The sequence below is a fragment of the Tenrec ecaudatus genome, chromosome 4, assembly GCF_050624435.1.
Source record: "Tenrec ecaudatus isolate mTenEca1 chromosome 4, mTenEca1.hap1, whole genome shotgun sequence".
NCBI classification, from domain to species: domain Eukaryota; kingdom Metazoa; phylum Chordata; class Mammalia; order Afrosoricida; family Tenrecidae; genus Tenrec; species Tenrec ecaudatus.
In genome coordinates, this window is record NC_134533.1 from 138477343 (window position 1) to 138489635 (window position 12293).

At 40.3% G+C, this 12293-nt stretch overlaps 1 protein-coding gene across 2 annotated transcripts in view; it reads right to left on the minus strand.

The window, feature by feature from the left end:
- Positions 1-458: 458 nt before the first annotated feature.
- Positions 459-12293, minus strand: part of RASA2 (RAS p21 protein activator 2) — a 160281-nt gene continuing 148446 nt past the window's right edge. For both annotated transcript variants that reach the window (XM_075546823.1, XM_075546822.1), the window contains exons 20-24: positions 9093-9175; positions 8134-8342; positions 4947-5050; positions 4427-4616; positions 459-3349 (exon numbers count right to left, since the gene is read on the minus strand). In XM_075546823.1, the coding sequence (XP_075402938.1) occupies positions 3319-3349; positions 4427-4616; positions 4947-5050; positions 8134-8342; positions 9093-9175 (617 nt within the window). In that variant the 3' untranslated portion in view covers positions 459-3318. The remainder of the gene's footprint in view (positions 3350-4426; positions 4617-4946; positions 5051-8133; positions 8343-9092; positions 9176-12293) is intronic.

Below are 12293 nucleotides of genomic sequence, written 5' to 3' on the forward strand. Positions count from 1 at the left end.
GTCCAGGGTTTACATCAGGGCCCCAGGCCATGGTATGCCACCTGGGACTACCTTTTTCACTAAACTCTGGCCAAAGACATCTGATAGTCACTCCTTGTGGCCAACTTCCACTTTCCCCTGAGGCCCTCAGATAAACACACTCCAGTAGTTGGGGTCAGGCAGGGCTTCTTTGGCTTCTTGTTTCCCAGTCTAGCTCCTGGGCTCCTGCCCCACCTTGCCCTACCCCTAGCTCTAGCTTATGGGTTTGGAGGCTGGTCAGCTGGCCTGGCGACGTCTGTGGTTCTACCACTGCCTCTCAGTGGGACCTACACTTGCTGACACACACACTCTTCCTCTCAAATTCCAGTCAGTCGCACTCTCCTACGGGTGCCAGCTGGCCTGAGGACGCGCGCAGTGCTGGGATCACACCTGAGTGTGGCACTTCACAAAGAATAGACAGGATTCTTGTAATTTATTTGTTATTCCAAGCGACAGTTACAAAAGTTTTTAATTTATATAATACTCTTGATAAGAAAATAAAATTTAAATAAAAATACATTCTCAACAGTAAGTACATGGTTACATAAATTCACTACATTTAAGTTTTTGATAACTTATATATTTCAAATTGGACACTGTAAAAAATCAGTATTCATTAGCAATGTATTAATTTCTAAGTTAACCAAAATGGAAGCACATAGTGTCAATCTAGTCTGGTAATGTACTTCTGGAATAAGCCCCATTTCTTTTTCACATCCTGTAAGGACACCTAAGAGCCTCTTTAACATTCTGATTCACAGGAGGTACCGCTGTAACATTAAAGGTGCTTTCACTTAAAGGAAAAACAGCCCATTTAAAAAAATACCTGGCATGAAGGAGCCTTTCTGGGTAAATAAGAGTAGGCTTCAGGAGTAGAAATAAAAGTCATAATAATTTGTCACCTTTTACATGAAAAACTCCTTTGTTTTGACACTTAACTATTATCTATGATATTAAAAATATTTACTTGGCAAATAAAATAGTTTAAATTTGATAAATTATATTTATTCTGGGAGTAAAAATCTTTGCTATTTATTGCCCATCATATTAAAAAACAAAATAAAGCTAAACCAAAAAAGAACAAACAATGCAAAACTAGTAACAGAGTACATTGTCAACGGAGGGACAAGGTTAGACTAAGAACCAGAACTAGTGTGTGTGGCAGGCCTTCCTCACTGCCACCTTGCTCCTCTTCCTCAGGAGTTCAGGGTGAAGCAGGCTGCCATGTATCTCTTCGAGAGAGAAAACAATGCAGATCAATCTAATGAAAAAGCACTCCCGGGGGACGACAGAGGAAGGAGGTCCCTGGAAACAAGTACCTGGGTTATTTAGAGACAGGGAGACCGCTCTCATGTTGGATGACTTAGAGAACAAATGATTTCATTTATTACTACTCTCAGGCTGTGCTAACCTGCTTACGTGTGTCACAGGAAAAAGCGACCGTGTGACGGAGTTTCTTCCCTTCAAATCCAGAGTTAGCTGTACACACTGCTCTGGTCCCTTTGATAATGCCATGACATTGAATAATCATAATGGGATTACATATGAGAAATATTAGATGATTTATTTTGACTTTTTAAAAAACACAGAAGCAAGAGTGTCCCTGGAAAGTAATGAGCAGTCCTGGTAATGCTCATGCCCTTTTTAGACCGACATTTCAGAGATTTCTACGAGGAATTTTCATCTCAATGAAATTCCAAGATGGAGAAATTTATTAAGTGGTTAAATGATTTCATCATTTAAATTGATTAATCAATGCCGTTTATGTAATCTACCAACTCATAAAATTTAGAGACTCTTTCGAAATTGCCTTTAAAAAGTGCCAGGTGTAGTAACTAGCCACAATGCAGACTAGTAATGATTCTTAAGTAAAACCAACTGATTTTTACAAATCACAAAGAGAACTACATCACTCAATTATAATCATTTATGCAACTATTCTGATTGTAGGTCAAATGGTCTTTAAAATCATTACCTAATAACAATATAATTTTAAAATAATCATCCACAAAATTGCCAAAATATATCTTGAAATATAGCTTATGCTCAGGGAAACAAGGTAAGCATGAATAACCAGACATATTACTAAATCACAGTTTTAAACAGAAACATGTATAAATACTCCAGAACAAAGTACCACAATTAGAAAATGTTGTTTGGAACTAGAAAAGACACAATGAGTAGCATGGTTTTTAACACTGATGAAACAAAGTGAATCCCTCCTAACATCAAGGTGGCAGCTTGCCAGACTGCTTGGTTACACTACGGTCTTCAGGACAAAAGGAAGTCGTTAGGGAAACAGGTGCTCCCCCAAATTCTATCTGGCTGGCAAGGAAAGAGCCATGAAACAAACATTTTCAGGAAAGCATTATTTATAGTTCAACACTGATCATTCAACTGATCATAAAGATGAGATACCACGGAGTATCTACAGTATAACCTGGGGCAGTCCAGATTATTAAAGTGCGAGAAGTGACTGTTCTCCAGGGAGGCTCGGCCGGACACTCTGAGGGCGCCCAGGCGGCCGGCCCGCGGCCAGCGGGAGGGCAGCTCTGGCTCTCAGGGGAACTTTCTTTTCCTTCGGGGAAGTCGTGTTCACCTCAACTCTCAAGTTAAGAAAACAAGTACCTGACCGTCCAAAGGCTGAAGAGGAATGCAAGTGGTCTCTTTCTGCTTGTCCGCCCTCATGCATTCCACATGTAAACAAGAGGCCACACAGCAAACTCCCTGATTCCCTACCCGAGTCCTGTTTATATCTGTGAAGAGGCAAGAGCATTTACCAACATTTCAAGGATGCTCTAGAAGTTTTTAAAAGTTTCTGTTGCCAAATGTAACCTGTAATGATTAATGGTCCTACGGAAAACTTTTTTTTCCCCTCTCCTTTCTCCCAGTGGGCTGAAAGGAAAGCTCCAAGTTGTCCAGACTGGATTGTCCAAGAAAATACACTGTTGGCAGTGTAGAACAGGCACCAACGGTCGTGAAAACAAGTCCACAGACATGAACGAGTGTTACAAGAAGAGATGGCTTCTTGGTACGGAAGAGTTCTCCCTTTGTTACAAAGCTTCTGTAAAATCTTCTTTTGGAAGATTCTTTCTAGTAACAAGAAATTTCAGAACACGGCTTTGGGCACATACGGTAGGAAGAGGACATTGGGTTTCAAATCCACCAGTAAAACATGAATCCTAGGGTTCCCAAACAGTTAACCTCAGTTATTAAATATGAAATACAACGTGAACATAGGTAACATAAAAGCCAATGTCCGTGTATTTTCCAGTTCTTCCGAATCACGTGGTCAAGCTCTTAAGATGCTTTCCCAACAATTGGATTTTCCCTAGAAAACAATGAAAGAAAATCATTTTCAAAAGCTGAAGAACATAGTCATTTTTGACAACTGCCAAGTCTAAGATCCATTAAGAGTGTCTAACTTTTCCATGATAATCTCACGTTGAGTCTTGAGTCATTAACTCAATAACTGTTTAATGCTAGGCATTTTAAGAGGCAAAGGATTCCAAAATAAGTTACATTTTGGTAGAAGAGATATAAAATAAACAAATAGCTCATTTATCAGAGGTGGAATTTTTTAAACAGAAAATAAAGCCAGGCAGAGGCACTCTGGGCACGTCTGTGTATGCGTACAGGGACGAGGGTGTCATTTAAGAAGGGTGGGCCTCTGATCTCATATGGACACTTTGCAGGGCTTGAAAAAAACTAGATTACTATTGTTGCAAGACAAACAACGAGATGAATATGAAGATCACAGAGTTCAGATGCTTATAACAACCTTTCTTATGTAATGACCCCTTCTACCTTGGGCGAACACAGGTATTTGTACTTGTATAATTGGTTTTTGTAGGACCTGCCACTTCTGTTGAGGCTTTCTGAGACTTGTTTCCAAAAGCAATCTAAGATATGCAGATGTGAAGTTCTCGGAAAACTGCCCAGTGATGCAGTCAGGTCCTAATGTTCAGGGTTGCTATCCACTTACACTTGTGACATCTGTGCACGGTCCAAAAACATGAACTACTTACTATGGCACGAGCTGGAATTGACTCCATGACAGCTGACAGCTCCAGCTCTAATACTGCATAAGGCACCCAGAAAGATGAGGGCTGGCACAAACAAAAAGCTACCCACGTAGCCACAGAGTGCACTAAACTGGGATATGACATTAAAGTGGTGAAGTGCACCCTACACAACAAAATGAAACCAGAACTAGAAAAGACACAGGTCCCTTTGCGGCTGAGGGGTCAGGGGGAAAGACTTGGCCTGGCAGTGAGTTCCAAGGAGCTCCGTGTTGAATGAAGAAAGCATGCTCAAGAGTCAGGCATTTCCACTGTGAGCACAGGAGAGCAGAGACCCCCCAAACTGTGCTTACAAATGTGATTAAGGGGTCCTTACAAATACTTACTTGCTCCCATATTTTGCACTACTCGATCTTTTCTTCCTATATTTTTCATGAGGTTCACTCAACTTCTCTATGATGCTTTTTATTTGCTGAATTGTCTTAAAGGTTGTTACCGAATCCTCGATTATAAAGTGAGAATAATCATCAGGCTCCTTCTGTGGTCCCTGATAGACTGCTATAGTTCCACAAGCCTCTATAAAGAGCAACAAAATCTCTCATCAGACAACTAAATTCCATAAACATAATTTATATTATAAAGAAAACATTTTTAAGTGTCCTTAGTTAAGTTTTCCCTTAGGAATGGAGAGATTAACCAAAATGCATAAAATTTATTAATTAGGAGTATCATATTTATATAAAAAAGTATTTTACTTCATGAGTATAAACGAAAAACGCTCTCCTCTGGGAAAGCTGCCAACTTTCACATAAGTAACATTCAATCCAACTAAATCCGTGATACTGTGATGATGCCAGGTTAACACTTCAGGTATTGCTAACGAGGACCATGGTTATGAAGATTTACCTTCCATTTTCTGTAGCTTATGTATACTGAGGGTAAAAAGGGAGTACATTCTTTCTGTTTCTCTGTCTTCGTCGATATCTATTTGAATGTCTGCAGGGACACCTCTATGGGAAAAAGGAAATGAGACATTGGAGAATTGTGACTTTATAACAATGCCAAAGATTCTGACAGATTAAGCCTTAATAAAACAGAACCACAGCACCCCTCAGCAATCTGGTTTCATTTGAGAGTTGACCGAAATGGGGCTCAGAGAAGCTTGCTCATTGTGCCCCTCTCATCATAAATGAAGGCCAGTGGAAAGCACCTGGCCTCAGGACACGGACTGACACAGTGGCTGCAAGGGCTCAAACATAACAATTGTGAGGATGGCCCGGGACCAGCTACTGTTTCCTTTTGTTGTGCATGAGACTTCTAAGAGTTAGAAATGATGCAATGTCACCTAATGATCACTAGGAGTAGAAGTTTAGAAACAAATCAATCACATTTATAGCCTAACTCGTAACACAAAGAAGAGATTATTACTTGTCTCCTGGGTTACAACTGTTAGGCTAAGTCCTTCTCCTTTGATGTATTATCACTCAGGTCATATATATATTTTTAATAAATTGTTTTATTGGGGCCTCTTACAATCTATACATTAATTGTATCAAGCATATTTGGACATATATTACTATAGTAATTTTAAAATATTTTGTTTGAACCCTTGGTTATCAGCTCCTTTTTCCCCTCGTTCCCACCTTGATCAATTATAAATTATTATTTTCATATATTCCCCTGCCTGCTGTCTCCCTGTGCCCATGTTACTGTTGTTTATGCCCCGGGGAGGGGTGTTATACATCACTCATCGCTGTAGTTGGCACCCCGTTTCTCCCCGCTACCCTCGTGGTATTGCTACTCCCATTAATATTCCTGTCCTGGAGTCCATGTGTTGAGAGCTTTCTCTCTTTGCACCAGTGTACATGCTCCAGCCTAGCCAGATTTGTAAGGTAGAGCTGGGGTCACATAGTGGTGTGGGGGGAGCATTAAAGAACTAGAGCGTTGTTGGGTGTTTCTGTTGGTCCTATGCTGCACTCTGGCCGTCTCGCTCTTCCCGTGACCCTTCTGTGAGGCAATGTCCAACTGTCTACAGAAGGGCTTTGCGTCTCCACTCTGATCCCCGTCATTTGCATGGATATGTTTGTTTTGGGTCTTCTGATGCCTGATACCTTATTCCATCAACACCTCGTGATCACACAGGCTGGTGTGCTTCTTCCATGTGGGCTTTGTTGCTTTCCTGATAGATGACTAGTTGTTTAACTCCAAGACTTTAAGATCCCAGATGCTGTATCTTTTGATAGCTGGGCTCCATCAGCTTTCTTCACCACATTTGCTTTTATGCACCCATTTTTACTTCAGCAATTGTGTCAGGAAAGTGAGCATCACAGAACGCCAGGTTATTAGAAAAAAGTGTTTTTGTGTTGAAGGTGTACTAGAGTGGAGACCCAATGCCCGTCTGCTACCTTAATACTCAGGTCATATATTTTTAAACATTACCATTAAAAAAACCACATAGCTTTATTGAGATATAATCATGTACTATAAAGTACAATAATAATCACAATATAATAGCTTTGAGATATAATTCATGTATTATAAAATTCTCCCTCTAAAAATGTTCAACCCAGTGGCTGTCAGTATAAGATGGAGTACTCCAAGCAAACCAGTAAAAAGTCCCCACTGGGCGGAGCTTTCGTAGTATACATTTTTACCACTAGACAAGCAACTAGCTCTGAGTTAGTGTACCCAGTGGTGTCACCTGTGAAGGTTCTCTCTGGTCACAGTGAATTTTTCAGTAAAAGCAGTTTCACTCAAACCTCGTTTTTTTGTGATGGCTAATTTAAGAGAACAGCGTGTAGATGTGAACTGTTGTTTCCTACTGGGGAAAATGCCACAGAAACGGTTGTGATGTTGAACACAGTTTACAAGGACAATGTCAAGTATACGAGTGGTTTTCTTGTTTCAAAAAAGGTGAAATGTTGACTGATGACAAATCTCGTTTTGCATGTCCATCAACTTCTTGAACAGATGAAAATGTTGGCAAAATCCCTGCACTTGTGCTCAGAGTGATGATGGAGCACTGGAGAAGTTATCTGGACTATCTTGGAGCTCGGTCCAGTGAATTTTAATGGAAAATATGGGAATGAGAAGGGTCATTTTGAAATTTGTGCCTTGGGTTCTGAATGACCAAGAAAAAAGAGGGTCGAGTGGAAACATGCTGTTCTTTAAAAGAACACCTCCGAACATGGTGCTATTCTTAGGACCCAGAAAGCAAACATCCATCAACCAGGGGAGGATGCATGCCATCATCACCTCACCCAAAAAAAGCTCGTCAAGTGAAATCAAAGATGAAGAAAATGCTCATTTGGGATTCATTTCACCAAGTCAAACTGTTCATCATGCTTTCTATTTAGAGGTTCTGAAAAGATTGTGTAATAGTGTGCAACCCAAAAAGGCCTGGTATGTGGCTAACGGGGGACTGGTTTTGCCACCATGACAACGCACCTGCTCATCCAGTCATGTCAGTGTGCCAGTTTTGGGCAAAAAACCCAGCGTGCCTCTCTTGCCCCCCTCACCTAACTCACCTGATCTTGCTGTGTGGCTTCTTTTTGTTTCCATGAATGAAGAGGCACATGAAAAGAAAGCAATTTGATGGCATAGAAGAGGTGAAGAAAAAATGAGGGCGGTGCTGTCAGCCATCCAAATAGATGCTTTTGAAAATTGTTTCCAAGAATGGAATCACAGATTTGACAAATGTATTAAGTGCAATGGAGAGAACTTTGAAGGTGATAAGGTTTTTTGTAAAAAAAAATTTAGATATACAGCTTTGGAAAAAAAAAACTCCCTTGTATATAGGCTTGTTTAAACTACTATTGATTTCAGAACATTTTTACCATCCACTCATACCCATTAGCAGTCAGCCCCCATTCTTGTCCCCTCTTTGTAGTCCCTGTATCTGTGAAGTACCTGGTTTGGGCATTTCACACAAATGTATTCATATACAATGTGGTATGGCTTTCCTTAGGCAACACAGTGTTTTATACATGTAAGAGCCTGCACAGCACTTCATTTCTTGTAAGGGCTGCACAAATACTTCAGTGTACGGATATACCACATTTGAACCCTTTGCTTTCACCAGAAAGAAACTTACGCAGTGCATGGTTTGCAGCCCAGAGTGTGTTCACTGGTCTCCTGACAGCAGAGCCAGTTTCCATTCAGGAACGCAGAGGGATGATAGAAGCTGAGCCGGTTTTGATTGCACCGGCTCACCCTGCAGAGTACATCTATCCACTCATTAGCTTCCACACAATTATTTGCCTGGACATACAGGGGTTTCTCCGTATGTATTACTTGGAACATCTACATAGATAATGAAGATAGAGTTAGTGATGGCCTGAAAACCAATGCACAGTACGAGACAGGAAGACAACACACATTAGCAATCTAGTCGAGGGGCTAAATAAGTGCCGCTAAGGTACCTCTTTTGTTTTTTTGCTAAGGTATCTTTTAAGCAACTATTTTTCTAGCAGGTTAGACCCGAGGGCCATACAGCCATACTGCACTAAGTGGTAAAGCAGAGCCTCATCTTAAAAATGAGGCTTGTCCAAAGGAATGAACTATCATATAAAGAGGAATAGAGAGGGGATTTTGAGTGGAAGAAAAAGGTTGAGCAATGGAAAAATAAGCGGTAAGCCATGGAAAAATATAAAGGAACAAGAAGTCATCTTAGCTGGGTTGACTGTACAAAGGAACTTCATAAAGTTTGTGGCAACGGTGAAATTAAAATCCAGTTATTTTCCCTGTGAATGTGCTGAAGTCCCGCACATTCACGATGGTGGCGGGAGCTGAGGAGCAGACAGTTTAAGGATCTCTTCATTAGAGACTCAGACGTCAGACAGGGAGGCTTGGGAATAAGTAGTTACTAAGAAAAGCACTTTTAACTCGTGATGTAGACCGTACAAGGCACCAACAAAGTTTTAACTGGCAGCTGATAAACTATTAATAGTTACCAGTAAATAATAAATAAACCTCCTCTTGAACATTGTAAACTGCTACATATATTCAGTTTAAACAAGAAACAAACTTTAAACATTAATTCATGTAACTTACATTTTTCTTGTTGAAAGAGCTCTCTTCCAGTTTCTCCACAGCTAGGATGTTTTTCACGGGAATTGTGTAAATTGCATCTTTGCCTAAATAAATAAAGTAGGACACACTTAAAACAATTTCCATCAGAATTGTAAAAGTGACAGATTAATTCTCTAAGAGTTTAAGCTCACTGTCTTGATGGTAGGAATTTAAATAACCTACAGTAGAGTCCCAAATGACATGTGTACAAATGTTGTGTCACAAAAGAAATACACTTGATTGCTTTCTTTAAAGTGACTTTCTCCTTACTTTCAATCTCAAATACTTTCAAGCAAAAGTATGGAGCAGAGTGTGATCTTTCTGTAGGAAATTGTGTAACATTACAGGGACTGAAAGTCAACAAACATTAGAGGACCACTCAATCCACTTACCTAAGTATATTCTTTTGTTTTTCTAAAGTAATGCTTAGTTACGGGATTCATTCTCAAAACAATATTTTAAACGGAAAAACTGCTCGTCATTCTCATATATTGGTTAGTCAACTGACTAGAGTTGTAAAATATAATCTGAGATGTAGGAAGCAAAAGCGAAAATTTTATTCTCTGGAGGAAATCCTTGGCCTACTTTAAGAATTTAGAATTTGTGTAAAAAATTTGAATTTGCTCTAATGCAGCTCCATTAATACTATGGCATAAGAATTCATTTAAACTGAAGATTTACTTGAGAATAGCCTGTATCCCATAAAGTAAAAGAAAGTATAAGAGAATATAATTCTGGTCTCTTCTGGATATTTTGCAATGATATTCTTTTAAAAAAAAGCAAAGCAAAAAAAAAAGCTCATCCCTTTAGGCTATATCGATCAACATACTGGAGGTTAAGATAAATATCTTATATTAGACCACAGCTTTTGGTGGAGGGGCAAAGGCAACTATTTGGTTAATAAAAATTTGTCTTGAAGAGAGATTAATGTAGACTATTTGCTAGGCCTGATTCCAAGTGTAAAATCTAAAATTCGTGAAATTTTAGACTTTATAAATATCTATTTACGATAAGTAACTTAATTCTACCATTATACATTGAAAGTCTACACGTAAGACCCTAATTAAGGTCTGGAAATTCCAACAAATGCCAAATAAACATAAGGTAGAGATAAATGCTAAAGATTGAAAAAAACATGATAGAAAGTCATGGGAAAGTTACTTTATTTTGAGTGGTTAGGGAAACTGTAAATATAATGTTTAAATTCAACAAATATAAATTATAAATTCATGTGCAAACTAGAGAGGACTATCAGAAGCCTAGACAATTAATCAATTCCTAGAAGCAGATAAGCTCAAATTACTGGGTGAAGGAGGTGACCTGAAAGAAGCCAAAGGTTGAGCCACATGTAGGAGATGACCTGTCAAAAGTAAGAATGGCTTAGAAGAGAGCTTATAGTCGCAGTGTGTGGACATGCACAGCTGGGTCAGCCAGCCAGCCCCTCCCCTTCCTTGGCTAGTGCGAAGCAGCAGACAACAGCAGAAGTAAGAATGTGCCCTGGGCTCCACAGCAGTACATGTCTGGAGGAGCTGCTTGCCTCAGCTGGGTAGGAAAGCACCCACACCCAGAAGACAAGCACCAGCACCTGCTCCTCTAGCTTGTCCTGCCCTTCCTTCACAGGCACAAGTGCTAAGCTACTAAACAAAAGAGTGATTTGGAAAGGGGGAACTGACTAAAAGGATCCACATGTGACCTCCTCCCTGGGAGATGGATGGCAGAGAAGGGGGGGGAAGGGAGACTCCGGATAGGGCAAGATATGACAGGGTAACAATCTGTGGATTATCAAGGGCTCATGAGGGAGGGGGAAGTGGGGAGGGAAGGAAAAAAAAAAGAGGACCTGATGCAGAGGGCTTAAGTGGAGAGCAAATGTTTTGATAGTGATTAGGGCAAAGAATGTATGGATGTGCTTTATACAATTGATGTATGTATATGTGTGGATTGTGATAAGAGTTGTATGAGCCCCTAATAAAGTGTAAAAAAAGAAAAGAAAAAAAGAGAAAATGATTAGGACAAAGAATGTACAGATGTGCTTTATACAACTGATGTATGTATATGCATGGATTGTGTTAAGAGTTGTGTGAGCCCCTAATAAAATGTTTAATTAAAAAAAAAGAGTGAGCAGGAAGAGATAAGAAAACACTTAAACCAAACCAAAAGTCAATGCTATCAAAGCAATTCCGACTCACAGTGACTCTACAGGACAGAGTAGTACTGCCCCTTTGGGTTTCTGAGATGCTTAAGTGTGAGAGTACACAACTTCATTTTCTTCCAGAGAGTGGCTGGTGGGCTCAGAATGTTGGTCCAGTGTTTAGCAACCCAACATGTAACAATCATCCAACAATGAGCAAAATCTACCCTGATAAAAGAGGGCGAGCTCCAAAGAGCTTAACATCTGACAAGATCAGGGGCATAATAAACTGAGGGAAGTGGAAGATACACTACAAAGAGCTCTGTCTTGAATGTTTTTTTTTTTTGGTTTCCAGGTCTTTATTGGGCCGGCCGCGCCTGCGTCCACAGTTTCTTCAGCCACTCCAGGCTGGGGCCCTGCGGGTCCTGAGGGTGGCTCGGCACATCCGGCATGTTCCCGTCGTCGCGGAGGGGCAATGGGTAGCTGTAGGGCGTGGCCTGGTTCATCATGCTGGAGTACTTTGTGTAGGGACTACACAGGGGCAGGGTGACAGCGAGGCCAGTGATGGTGAAGGACACGACCAGCACCGGCTCCTTGGCCCAGGCATTCTTGAGGAAGGTGACGAATTTCGTCGCCATCTTGGCCTCGGCGGCAGCAGCTCTGTCTTGAATTTTTAAATTCTGTACTTAGTCTCAACATTTAGATGGCTGAATGCACAAAGCAGCACATACCACTCGAATTGTAGTTATTGGCTTCTGGACATGGCAATTATAACATGGCATAGGCAGAGAGAGTACAAAGACATTACAGTCCATGGACCTTTGTGATGTCATCAGAGCTAATTTCACAGAGTTAAAAGTGCTTAGTAAAAAAACTCAGTAAGTTAGTAAAATAAGTTTCACCCAAGGATCCTTCAAAAACAGTACAAAAGAACCAAGAAACAGAAGATTACAAAGTTAAGAACAGTGGAGAGTGGATCTGGATGTATCAATATCTGTCTAATAAGTATTCCAGAAACAGAACAGAAAGACCATTCAAGAGGAAAACCAGATGAA